Genomic DNA, 14,146 nt, shown 5'->3' on the forward strand with positions numbered 1-14,146 from the left:
AATTTCACTTACTTTTCTAAGAGAGGAAATGGTCTCTAAGAAAGCTGTTTTCCATGTGAGGAATTGTAGTTCACATTTGTGTAAAGGCACAAATGGAGGTCCCATGAGCCTGGTAAGAGCAATATTGAGGTTCCACAATGGAGAGGGTGCCTTAATTGCAGGGACTCTAAATAGTGACAAGTGTTGTCTGTTTTGTTTGTACGCAGCAAGTGCTGCAAGATGTAAAGGTATAGATGAGTAAATTACATCTTTGTAAATGCAGTAGATGGCAAATGATATTCTGGATGGAAGCATCTAATGAATCAATATGATTATCAGTGCAGTAAATGGCAAACCTTTTCCATTTTGCAGCATAGTAAGCTCTAGTAGTGGGTCGTCTGGCTTGTTTAATGATGTTCATACAGTCTGGTGGCAGGATAAGGTAACCAAACTCTACGACTTCAGGAGCCATATCGCCAGATTCAGTTGACTTGGATCTGGATGCCTGAACTCTTCATGGTTCTGCGTTAGCAGGGATGGAGACAGGCACAGTCTTTGTGCGGAAGTAGTGATAGTTCTAGCAGCGTTGTGAACCACGGTCGGCGTGCCCATGTGGGAGCTACTAAGATTAGTTTGAGAGACTGTTGCCGGAGCTTGCGTACCACTAGTGTCATTAGTGTGAGTGGCGGAAAAGCATACGCAAATCTGCCTGACCAATTCATCCATATCGCATTGCCCTTGGACAACGGGTGTGGGAACCTGGCGGCGAAGGTTGGGCATTTTGCGTTTTCGTGTGTGGCGAACAGATCTATGTCTGGTTGGCCCACTTGTGGAAAAATGGCAGAACAACTTGTGGATGTAGTTCCCATTTGTGAATCTGTTGTGTCTGTCGACTTAACAGATCTGCCATCTGATTGTGAACTCCTGGAAGGTGTTCGGCTAGAAGATATATTTTTTGTGGAATGGCCTATCTCGAAATGCTTTGTGCAAGCTGTGACAGTTGCAGAGAATGTGTGCCTCCAACATTTTTGTATGTAGTAGATGGCTGTCATGTTGTCCGTCCTCATTAAGACAGCTTTCTTCTGTACATGTACTTGGAAAGATTTTGGTGCTAGGAATATCGCTAGCAGCTCTAGGTGATTGATGTGGAGCACTTTTTGTTGAGTGGTCCATCTTCCCTGAGTATGATGGTCTAGGAGATGGGCTCCACATACTGTGAGAGACGTGTCTGTTGTAAGTACTATCTGTGGAAAAGGTTCGAGGAACAGCCGCCCTCTGGACAAATTTTTGGTGTTCAACCACTGCAGAGAGCGATGTGTACGGCTGTCCACCAACACCAGATCCGTAAGTTGTCCTTGAGCCGGATTCCATTGATGGGCTAGACATTCTTGTAAGGGAAGCATTTGAAGTCTTCCATATGGCATAATAAACATGCAAGATGCCATCATGCCTTTGAGTTGCATGAACACTCTGGCTGGGAGAGAGTGTTGATCTTGAAATTTTGTGATTAAGGTCTGAATGCTCGCTATCCTGGCTGGACTGGGATAAGCTACAGCTGTAGAGGTGTTTATTGTAACCCCCAGATATTGGTGTATATGAGAGGGCTGGAGATGCGACTTGGTGTAGTTGATCGTGAACCCCAAGTTGTGTAGTGTTTGAATGGTTTGATGAGTGCGTTGAACACACTGATTGAATGACTTGGCTTTTATAAGCCAGTCATCTAGGTATGGGAAGACATGGATCTGTTGTCTTCTGAGATGTGCTGCTACTACTGCAAGGCACTTTGTGAACACTCTGGGTGCAGTTGTGACCCCGAATGGAAGTACTTTGAACTGATAGTGTTTTCCTTCTAGTACAAGCCTTAGATACTTCTTGTGAGAAGGATGTATGGGAATGTGGAAATAGGCATCCTTGAGATCTAGTGTGGCAAGGAAATTGTCTTGTTGTAACAGTGGGAGCACTTGTTGTAAAGTGATCATGTGAAAATGATCTGAGTGTATATATAGATTGAGGGGCCTGAGATCGAGAATTGGTCTTAGTGTCCCGTCCTTTTTGGGAATTAGGAAGTACAGCGAGTAAACCCCTGTTCCCTGATATTGTAAAGAAACTATATCTATTGCGTCTTTTTGAAGCAATGAGAGAACCTCTTGTTTTAGCAGCGTAAGATGTTCTGCAGACATGGGACGCTGTCTGGGTGGTATATATGGAGGGGTAGCTGTAAATTCTAGGCAGTAACCATAATGGATAATTTGTCTCACCCACTTGTCTGTTGTGTTGGAATTCCAGACAGGTAGGAACTGTGCTAATCTCACCCAGACAGGAGTGGAATGTTGTGGGGGGAGCGGAAGGAAGTCACTGTTTTGTGGTGGGAGAGGTACGATTGGTGTTGTTACCTCGACCTCTTCCTTTATTGCTGTTTCCCCTGTATCCGCATCTAAAATATCCTCTGCTAGGGGATGATTGTGTATTGGCTTTAAAGGAAGATGATTTGTCTGCTCCCATTTGTTTAGAGACTCCTCTGCAAAAGGAGCGACGAAAGATGCCTCGTGTTTGTGGGATTGTAAAGCTCCCACAGATTTGGCAGTCTCAGTGTCTTTCTTCATCTTTTCTAGTGTAGTGTCAACAGCCGGGCCAAAAAGTTGTTGGTTAAATGGCTCATTAAGAATAGTAGTCTGGACCTCTTGTTTAAAACCAGAGATGCGTAGCCATGCGTGGCGTCTAAGGATGACACTGGTATTTATTGCTCAGGAGGCAGTGTCTGCTACATCAAGGGCACATTTGATTGATTCATTTGAGATTAGCTTACCCTCTTGGATTAGATCATTTGCTTGTGTCTTATATTGGTCAGACAAATGTTGTAGTAGTGTTTCTAACTGATCGTAATGTGCTCAGTCATATCTTGCGAGCAGTGATGGACTGTTAGCTATGCGCCAGGTATTGGCTGCTTGGGCAGCTACTCTTTTACCTGAAGAGTCTTATACTTTTTATCAGGAGGTGGGGCTTCTCCTGAGGTTTGAGAGTTTGCACGCTTTCTAGCATTAGAAACAACTAGGGAATCTAAGGGTAGCTGTCATTTAATGTAGGCAGGATCTCCAGGAGCAGGCCTATACTTTTTTTCTATCCTGGGGTTTAGAATCCTGGCACATACAGGATCTTTAAACACAGCTGGGGCATGCTCAATGGCCCCCTTTAATCATAGGTAATATTTGTACTGACTTTTGGGACTGTTCAAAAGTATCTAATAAAAAATCCTCTTCTGCCTCAGCTGAGTACATTGTGACTCCATGATAGATGGCAGCCCTATTAATTAAGTGTCCAAAACCAATATTGTCTTCTCGAGGAGATGGTTTTGAGGGATATGTATGTGGATCTGGGATGTAATGTAAAATGTAATGTAAAAAAAAATTATAAAGCGCAACTTACACCCAGCGGTTTCTTGGCGCTAAAGCAAAAGGAAAACAGACAGTCCGTGGGGCGAGAAGCATTAGTTGTAGGCATTACAAAACAAGTGGGTTTTAAGAAGGGACCTAAAATGGGTGTAGGGGGAAGCTAGTCTTAGACCTAACGGGAGAGTATTCCAGAAAGCCGGGGCAAGGAATGAGAACCTTAGTCCGCCCAGTTTTTTGCGTTTAAAGGTCGGGCCAGAAGTAAGGCCAGATGGGAGGAACGGAGATTGCGGGAGGGAACATATGAGTGCAGTAGTGAAGAAATAAAAGAGGGGCCTGTACCTGCAAGGGACTTAAAAATAATGCAGCCCAGTTTGAACTTGCAGTGCTCAGAAACAGGGAGCCAGTGGAGGGATTTTAACAGAGGACGGACATGTTGGTGTCTGGGCTGATGGTGGATAAGCCGTGCAGCCTGGTTTTGTACAAGTTGTAACCTCTTCAGTTGGTATGCCGGTATACCAACGTAAAGGGAGTTGGCATAGTCTATCCTAGAGGTGACTAAAGCCAACAGGACCAGGGTGAGAGCCTCGGTGGTCAAGAAACGGGCAATCTTTCGGATCTTTCTTAACTGGAAGAGACTACTGCGTTGATCTGGGGCTTCATCGTGAGGTCATTGCTGATAATGATCCCAAGGCTTTTTACTGAGTTGACAGGATTGGGGGGGAAGACTCAACCTCGTGGGCCAAAAGATGGATTTCCAAGGGTTGGCAGCCCCCCCGACAAGCACCAACTCTGTCTTGTCGGGGTTGAGTTTCAGGTGATTCACACCCATCCAGTCACTGATATGACAGAGAGTGGATTGAAAGTTATCAATGGATTGGTCCGAAGAGTTATTATCGAAGACCAGCTGAATGTCATCCGCGTAATTAAATGCGGTGACACAGCTGCCTCGTAAGGAACAAATGAGGGGAGTCAGGTATAAATTAAAAAGAAGAGGGGATAAGGAGGAGCCGTGTGGGACGCCGCAGGTTAGCCCGACCTCGTCAGCAGAAAACTGAGAGCCGAACCGCCTGACGGCGGTTGCTCAAAAAGGAGCAAACCCAGTCAAGGGCGGTGCCCCGGATGCCAGCCTCCCTGACACGGCCGGCCAGGATATCATGGTCGACCGTGTCAAAGGCGGCTGACAAATCCAGGAGCACCAGAACCTGACTGGTGTTGGAATCAGCCCCTCTCCGCAACTCCTCCATAACTGAGAGAATGACGGATTCCGTGGAATGATTGGGTCTGAATCCGGCCTGTTGGGAGTCAAGGAAGTGAGAGTCTTCAATAAAAGTGCTCAGGATGTTAGTAACGTGAGACTCCAGGACCTTGCTGAGATAGGGGAGAAGGGAGATGGGGCGGAAATTACTCATGACCGTGGGGTCTGCCGTAGGTTTTTTCAGAATGGGCACAACCTCTGCTCTTTTAAATGACCCAGGAACTAGGCCAGCAGAGAGCGAGTTGTTCAGCAGTGCCAGAGTGGGGGGAAGGACAGGCTGTAAAAGCTTCACGAAGAATCAAGGGAGGGCAGCAGTCCGTAGGGGATCCAGAAGCAACCTTCTTTAAGAGAGCAAGAAGCTCCATCTCCGAGATTGGAGGAATCTGAGTCAGCTGCATGGGGTTGGGGGAGAGCAGGGAGGAGTCGGCCCTAGGGGGGTGGAGCGCCCAACATCTACATGAGCCCCCTCGCGACCATCGCACGCCAACACAACCTGAACATCATCTCCTACGCCGATGACACCCAGCTGATCCTCTCCCTGACCAACGACCCCGCCGCCGCCAGAGCCAACCTTCACGAAGGGATGAAAGATGTAGCCGAGTGGATGACGACCAGCCGCCTGAAACTGAACTCAGACAAGACGGAAGTCCTCATCCTGGGTTCCTCGCCCTCCGCCTGGGACGACTCCTGGTGGCCCCCCGCCCTGGGCACCGCACCCAAACCGACAGACCACGCACGCAACCTGGGCTTCATCCTGGACTCCTCCCTCTCCATGACCAGGCAAGTCAACGCCGTCTCCTCGTCATGCTTCAACATCCTGCGCATGCTACGGAAGATCTTCCGGTGGATCCCCACCGAAACCAGGAAGACGGTCACCCAGGCCCTCGTCACCAGCCGACTGGACTACGGCAACGCCCTCTACGCCGGAACCACCGCCAAGCTCCAGAAGAGACTCCAGCGGATCCAGAACGCCTCAGCCAGACTCATCCTCGACATCCCCCGACGCAGCCACATCTCCGGACATCTGAGAGACCTGCACTGGCTCCCCGTCAACAAGAGAATCACCTTCCGTCTCCTCACCCACGCACACAAAGCCCTGCACGATCAAGGCCCGAGCTACCTCAACAACCGCATCAACTTCTACACTCCTAAGCGCCACCTCCGATCAGCCAGTCACGCCCTCGCCGCCGTCCCCCGCATCTGAAGAACGACAACAGGAGGAAGATCCTTCTCCTACCTGGCCGCCAAGACCTGGAACTCCCTCCCGACCGACCTGCGCCTGACCCAAGACCACCTCTCCTTCAGGAAGAAGCTCAAGACCTGGCTGTTCGAGCAGTAGCAGCACCCCCCCCCCTCCCAAGCGTCTTGAGACCCTCCGGGTGAGTAGTGCGCTCTACAAATGTCAGTGATTGATTGATTGATTGATTGAGCGGGGCCGAGGACAAAATGCTGTTTTTAATATTGGCAATTTTCTCCACGAAGAAAAGATTTAAGGAGTCACAAAGTGCACGGGAAGGGAGAGGTTTAATGATAACCCTATCTGGGTTTGACAGTTCCTCCACAATAGAAAAAATATCCTTGGTTCCAGTGGCGGAGTCAACAATCTTTTTAGAGAAATAAGTGGTCTTAGCTTGCAGGACCGCTGTTTTATTATTGTTTAAGCAGGGTTAAAAAACGCAGTTTCATGTCGGGGGCATAGCTGCGTCGTTACCGGCGCTCAGCCTGCCTAAGACCCAGCTTCTGGACTTTAAGGTCCTCAGTGAACCACCTTTGAGCGTCATGCAAGCGCTTAAGCTTAATCTGTCTAAGCGGAGCCACGGTATCGCTTGCTGACTCCAGCCAGTCCGGTATGTCCGGTATGTCCTGTGGGACAGGGTACTCCCAATCAGCTGGATTATTTGGGTACGTAAAAGGATCATTTAGGTCCCACATACCCCTATGTCATCATCGTCATCATCATTATGAGGGGGTGTATGAGGTGGAGAAAAATAAGGTGGAGAAATTAGAGGTGTAATAGGTTTTGGGCGAGGAGTTGGGTTAGAGGGAAGTATAGGAGAAGAAGGGTGCATAGGCGATGTGGCAGAGTCCTTCTTCTTCACAGGTACTGGAGGAGCAGGTGCTGTGTCTAACTTCCTCTTTCTATATGGTGCAGTGGTGACATGTCCTGTCTCTGGATCAATATAGATCTGTTTCTGCTTAGGATCAGGATGAAAAAGCTCCTCTTCTGGAGGAACCGCTTTCGGCGCCGATTTCTTCGGTTCCGAGCGGGGTTGTTGTTTGTTTTTGTCCTTAGCCTTAGGAGCGTAATAGAGTCCTGTGGCCTAGGCTTTGGGCCGAAGATCTTGGTATCGGAGCTGAAGCTGGTTTCTTCGGTATGGGAGTTTTCGGGCCAGATTTATCTTTTGAAGTCGACGGTGTCAGAACTGGTTTCAAAGCCGGGACTTCTTTCGGTTTCGGTGCCGACGGCGCTGGTGGGATCGGCACGTGCGGTTTGCTCGGTCCCGAGCTACCAGAAGGCTTTTCAATTTTCTTCGGAGCCGGGCTCGAGGGTGGGGCTCCTAAAGTATGAATACAAGGTCCAGAGCACACGTAACAATAGTAATTGTAGCACATATATGTGTTTCATCAGAGGCGCCGTTACCCGTGACCCTTCAGGGCTGAAAAAATCTCTATTGGAGCGGTATCAGGGGACCGGTGATATTTCCAACTCGGTCCTAATCGAGTTGGGCAAAGGCAGGATAAGCCGGGAGTGTGTCGTACAATCCCATGTAATAATGAAATCTAGAAATGACGAGCGGGTAATGCCGTCATGGTAACAAAGGTCAAAAGCTGAAATGCAGCACGGAGTGGTTTGTAAATTTGCTGTAACCGGATGCGGACTACAGCAAATTTATGAACCACCAATATAGATTTTTTTTAGCCCTGAAGAGTCACGGGTAACGGCCCCTCTGACGAAACACGTGTCAGCTGGTTTCTCTTGGTTCTCCTCTTGAAGGAGGACCACAACCACTTATAAAACCTTAAGCTTGAACCATTGTTTGTCAATCTTGTTTTCTTACTCGTGTTCTTGCATTTTAAGGGACCTTGTTACTTACACCGTATATGTGCTATAATTACTATCGTTACGTGTGCTCTGGACCTTGTATTCACAATTTATAGGGTGGTTTGGATCCACTCTCTCAGGGGTTTTGGGTTCCCCCTGACCAAGCTGCACCGTCCTACTTCAGTATCCTTTGTTTACTCCACCGTTACCTGATGTGCGCCAATTATCTCTGAATACTAAAACCCCTCGCAGACAATTTAGGCTCCTGAAGTATGTTTTCGGTCACGACTGGGCCCAGCAGGCGGAGTGTTGACCATAGCCTTTGATCGTGGAGGGGGGTTGGGGTAGAGGCAGTAGTACTCACTTGTTGACCCGGAGTGATGGAGTCATCTGAGTCATCTACCTCAGACACAATTTCGAGATCTTCGGAATCTTCTTCTGGGACATTTGGGCCTTCGTCGAAGATGTCCACTGGTTTCGGAGGTGACCTCTGCATGATGTGTCGATGAGCTCTTCGATCTCGAATGGTCTTCTTCGATCGAAAGGAAGCGCAGGCTGAACAGGGTGACTCGTCGTGTTCCGGTGATAAACACAGGTTGCAGACCTTGTGATGGTCCCTGTGTGGAAATTTATCTCAACACTGGGGGCATTTCTTGAATGACATCCTTTCCATGAGCTGTAGGCCTCAACGCGTGGATAGGCCCAACGGCCTGCGTCGACAACCGGAATTGAGCTGATTAAGTCGAGTCAAAGGTCGAGATGTTTAAAAGTGAATCTGAAAAGTTTAAGTACGTTTTTTCGCTTCGAAGTACTTTAGAACGTAGATTTTGAACCAGAGCGGAAAAGTTAAATCCGAACTCAGTGGCAGAAAAAACACAATCTAAGCATGGAGTCGATGCCCATGCGCACTATCGTCCAAGGGAGGAGTCACCTATATAGTGACTACAAAGACTTCTTCCAAGACGACAACATGCAATCATCCGAGCCCAACAGCAGATGGCGATCTAATGCTAAGTGTGAGATCTGCAGCTCATATGCCTTGAACACAACCTTTCTCCGCCTACGTCACAGGCTCTGGAGCAGCATCCCGTATGACATTAGAATAGCACCAACACTGAAACTGAAAACTCACTTCATCAAGGAACACTACCTAGGGATGAGAAGTCGGACTTCTCACCCCTTCCAGTAGCTCTACCTCCTCCATCTGTCCTCTCCACCCATGCATCCCCTCTATGGCTTGCCCTCCTGTGCAGCACTTTGTTGCTAACCATCAAGATGTGTGCTTTAGAAATCCCAAAACATACAATCGTACATAGAGAGAAGACACTTGCCAAATTACTATCTGGCTCACCTGCAGTTCTGCCATTTTCCCCACACCACTTGGGTAACACCTCTCATTTCCAACCCTTATATCCCAATCTCAGACAGATTCCTTTTAGGTCTCTGGCCCAGAAATGTATACCTCCCCTTTCCAATCTTCAATAACCAAATCTCCTTTTGTGCCAGCTGAGCACACACCAAGTTTGCATAAGGTTAATTTAACTGAAGATTTTTTGCAAAGTGAACTTACTTTAAGAAAGAAGAGACAACATTCACCTGCCTAGTTATGCAAATATGTTATTCATTGTTGGGAATTTTAAAATGGTAAAAGACAATTCATTTTAAGACAGAAGTAACATTCCACGGATACATTTCATGTTATATTAAAGTTCGTTCAGTGCTGTTACCGTCAAAGTTTTGCTTGACTGCAGAATCAATGGTGGTTTCTTCTATCACCATTTCAAATGACTCTGTGCTGCCATTTACATCTGAGCCCGAGGTCAACCCAGACTCACCTACAAGGGAGAAAAAATGGTTCGGTCAAATTCAGCTCTGTCCTCTTTGTGACAGGCAGAGGGAGAGGGTTTGTTTTGCTGGGTATGGGAATAAAACAGCGACTTTGAGAAAAGGTCAGACATAATCTAATTCTGGACAGATGAAACATGCATGCTAACATTCTGACTGAAGAAACAACAATTACATTAATATTATCATTTAGAATTGTGCCTGCAGCTTTTATTAAGGAGGGTTCAGATCTCTAATTTGTCAAAATCATGTAGCGATAAAAATAATTTTAATATTGGGGTACTGGAGAATGCTACAGCAAATCAGTATTACCAAAACAGGCTTGAGTATGCAACTTCAAAAAAAGAATAGCCCATCCATCCTACCTGGGACCGGTTGTTGAATACATGCGGGCCGGAAATCCTGCAGAACGTATGGTATGGGGTAGTGCTTGTGGTGAGACAACATAAAAGTGATGGATAAAAGTGTTTATCCAAATCTTCTTGGCACAAACGGTATCTCTGTGTAGAATTCTATCACATTGTTATTCCATCGTAGTCGGTGGAATTTCAAGGGATCAGGACAAGGACTGGTCTACCAGTCCTGACGTCTACCTGCCCATGGAGTCCTTCATTATTAGTAGATTAGACATGGGGCAGGAGAGGGAATACCTCTACTCTACATAGTATGCATGGGCCTCAGGTGCTAAAACCTATTAGTGGCTATTTAGTCACATTTCTCCTGCGAAGAATAAGAGCTATTACAACTTCTTGTGTCCCATAGATTGGGAAAGTTGTTATTTTCTGTAATAGTATTCTACTTTAGGGCAATTTTTATTATAATTAAGACCATTCTTTCTATATGTTTTAACAAATGTTCATGTAAGAGAGGAGTGTGGTCGTATTCCATAATATTCTATGACTAAGGGCCAGCAACACTATCACAAAGAGAACTCAAAGGCAATCCAATGGTCTTCTTAAAGTATTTCTGCCTCACACATCAGTAGTATGGGTTTTTTCAAGACATTCTGAGGTGGTGCTGGGGGTTTAGGGATTTAAAAAAACAACTTTAACAACACTCTTTAGAAAACTTGATAAAAGATGCTGGAGTAAAAGATTATTATGAGAGAATCTACTGAATCTAATGTTATCCTAAAGGGGAATGGATAAGTCAGAAAAAATGGTTGTCCTTGGCAGACAATGATAATTGCTAGACTGACTTATGAATGCACATAATAATATAGGTCCATGAAGTAATGGCCTCATAGGACTTAGTGCAGACACTGAGCAGTCGTCATTCCAAAGCTAAATCCTTTAACAGCTGAACAAAATCATACGCACCAATCTTCAGGTCACATTTAACGCAATAAAGAATAGGCTAAATGTTAAAGGAGCAGTTCAGAGGCAAATGCTAGGCGTCCTTGAGTGCAGAGTATAGCTTCCCTGGCTTGGTTCTTGTTTTGCTGAGTTCAAGGAGGTCAAATTTCTTCTTGGTGCCCAGGCCGCGAACGGTGTTCTTGGGAGCACTTGGTAAAAAGCTTTTACAGAGTCGAAAAAGGTCCAAGAGGAACAAGGGCCCACTGATGGCTTTACAAGTCATACCATTTATCAGATTGGTCTGGGGTTTTATTCTGGTCAGGTCGTTTGGTATGTTGTACTTAAGAATTTCTGGAAAGTGTGATTCTTGCAAGATTGGAGTTTTCAGAGTTAAAATTGCAGAAAACTCACTGGAGTGCAAGGGGCCCAAAACCTAGGAATTGTAATTGGCCTTGCTGAAGTATCACTATCCTCCAGCACAGCAATAAAGCAGTGGGTTAAACCAGGAGCTTTACCTTCTTCTGTACCAAACTAGGAGCAGCAACTAAAAAGGGAGGCGTGGGTTTCAATGTGCTATTTGTCCGGTCATTCACATTCCCTCTGTACCGGTGTGAAAACAATGCTTCAGGCTTCTCGGGGTTCAAAAGCAGGAGAGAGAGAGTCATCAACGGTACACCAAACATCTCCCCTGCACCTAGGCGTATTTAAAATCAGTCCAGGTTTTCCTAAGATTGTGTACCTAGTCCTAAAACGCATTAATATGCTGCATGGCACAGACAGTTTTCAAAGGAAACTAATTTTAAGAGAATCTTCATGGGGATGGCATTAGCTCAGGTGTTCCCTAATTAAGTACCTACTATTCTATTGAGTCAGGCAATATACACAGAAACACTGATCTCCACTACTTAAAGCAGAGGCCAAGGAATTTCATTTCAACCACATAAAAAAGCACAACAGAAAATCATAACAGCCGTTTTCCCAGTGGCACTACTGCGGCTGGTGTCTATTTCATATCAGTTTTCTGATTTGAATTCTGAATTCTCCTCACATGAACGGTATCACAAGTCCTATCTGAAAGGCTGACGAAATTCTCACACAGATACTACAAGGCACTGTCTGATCTTACAATGGTCTCATTATTAGGGTTTGCAATCTTTCTCCACACAATTCTGGATAGGATGAATTGTTCTTTAGAGCAATGGGGGTCACCGAGGAATGTATACCTCGCACTGAGAAGATCATCTTGTCTCTTTATTGCAATTAGCCCAAATGAAAACGTTTATGCAAAAAGAATGCGGGCCAATTCAGTTACTGTAACTGATGAAAGCTATTGTTGCATGTCATCTGAAATAAAAGATCTGTACATTGTTTGAAACATTTGTGCCACCTTACTATTTTATTTTCAGTTAGCTCACTAAAATGTATCAAAACATGCAGGGTCTTGGATTTTCGGATTATCGTGGTGCTGAAAATTCTTGGCACATACTAGACCTATATCAGGTTAGCTGCCTTTTCTGGTTCTGGTAGGCATAGTCAGACAGGAGGTCACCACACACTTCCGTTCTGTTGCCACAAGAACAGGATTTCTTCTCTTTCCAAAAAACTGCTACAAGATTTGTGGGTACAGCTTTACCTTTCAGGTGGACAAACATTAAATCCACTGTTGAACTTTTTTGGGTGATGAGGAACTAACCTTAGCCTTTTCCTAGATGTTTCCATTCTCAATACCCCCAGGCATGCGATTTAGTCTGTCCGGGCACTCTGGTGCACTTCTTTTTACATTCAAAAAGCCTCTGTCTTAGATTCCTGAGACAATCATTTGATTTTCTGTTCTAATTTATCAAAGGCAGGGTTGCTAGTGAGTCACAGACACAATTCACAAACTTTATTCGACAATTAAGTCATAAAAGTATACATACATATATTACACCATTAAAGATAAAAAAGACATTAAAATCCATACAATAAATAATTTTTCCTAAAAAGTATTAAACTAGAATAGACTATGTCGAATTGCAATTTAAAAAAGATATAAAATTATTTCATAAACATACATTAGTACAGGGGAATCTTGTGCAAACTTTACAAGTGGTGGCCCATAAGTGCTAAGACCATACAATTTGATCTTCACATTTTTACTGCTATGTATTTTGTGCGGATTACCCATGCCCATTTAAAAAATTTAGCCACAGCAATTGTAGGCATCGGGTCTGAAGTTAAAATTCTAAGAGCCTCAGCGTGTCTTTGGAGCCCTAGTAGTTTACATAAAGGCTTAATCCACAATGATCTGGGGGCTGTATATAGGGGACAAAAGAATCAAAAATGACTGATTGTCTCTTGCTCCTCCTCACAGTTGGGGCATCTATCAATTCCACTTTTGTCTGACCATTTAACCGTAAAAGATCTTACTGGGAGTGATCCTACTCTAAGCTGGAAATAGAGCTTACGATCCTGTTGTTTGGCAATAATGTCCCAGTATTGTTCTAGTTTCGGTAGGGGTTTAAAGTCCATAAAGCGACTAGTTAAATGTGCGGAGAGACCCTCTGACCTTGCTTCAGATATCACCATTTCCCAATATTTTTCTTTTAGTAGTTTTTTAGAGGGAAAATTGGCATTTTCTGGGTCCTCCCATAAGTCAATCATCCCTAACCTAGAAAGTATCAACTTGATGTTCTTAAGCCAATGAATTTTTTGGGACGTGTCCTTAGCCATTACCTCCTTCAGTCCTTGAGCATAATGCTGTAATTCTTCAGTCGTCCACAGCCGGCGCCAGTAGAGAACCGGACGCAAAAAGGCTAAGTCCTGGACCGCCTTTTTTCCAAGGTCCCACATTAGCGGCACTAAAGGGGTACTTATGGGGACGCTAGTAGCTTTTCTAAGAAATTCATTTTCAGCTAGCGTTAATTTCCTAAGATCTTCAAAGCCCCAAAGTTCGGCTCCATATAAGGCCGAACCTAGGACCTTCATCCCATATACTTCAAGTAACGGACTAATGGGCTTAGTTGTTGAAGTGGAGAATTTTTTTAGAAGAATACCTGCCTGCTGACGGAGTCTTAGAACCGCAATATCTAGTTGGCTGGACCACCCCAAGTCTTTCTGAAGGGACACCCCCAGGTAGGTAAAAGCGTCTACACGCTCCAACGGGGAGCCATTCACATTAATCAGCCCTCTAAAAGGTCTATTTGACCCACATGTTTTGCGACCAGTTAAAACCATATACTTTGTTTTTGTAGTATTTATTTCTAGTCCCCTGTCCGAACAGAAATTTTCAAACCTTTTCAGCGTTTGCTGGAGTCCACTCGGAATCTTTGAGATGATATGAGTGTCGTCCGCGAACATG

The 14,146-nt window shown here is 45.3% G+C and overlaps 1 protein-coding gene across 1 annotated transcript in view; it reads right to left on the reverse strand.

Moving 5' to 3' along the window:
- Window positions 1-14,146, reverse strand: part of FAM91A1 (family with sequence similarity 91 member A1) — a 217,413-nt gene that overhangs the window by 26,444 nt on the left and 176,823 nt on the right. Inside the window, exon 21 of the mRNA XM_078686797.1 lies at window positions 9,394-9,501. Within this exon, the coding sequence (XP_078542923.1) occupies window positions 9,394-9,501 (108 nt within the window). The remainder of the gene's footprint in view (window positions 1-9,393; window positions 9,502-14,146) is intronic.

The sequence above is a fragment of the Lissotriton helveticus genome, chromosome 4_1 (assembly GCF_964261635.1).
Source record: "Lissotriton helveticus chromosome 4_1, aLisHel1.1, whole genome shotgun sequence".
In the NCBI taxonomy this organism is placed as follows: domain Eukaryota; kingdom Metazoa; phylum Chordata; class Amphibia; order Caudata; family Salamandridae; genus Lissotriton; species Lissotriton helveticus.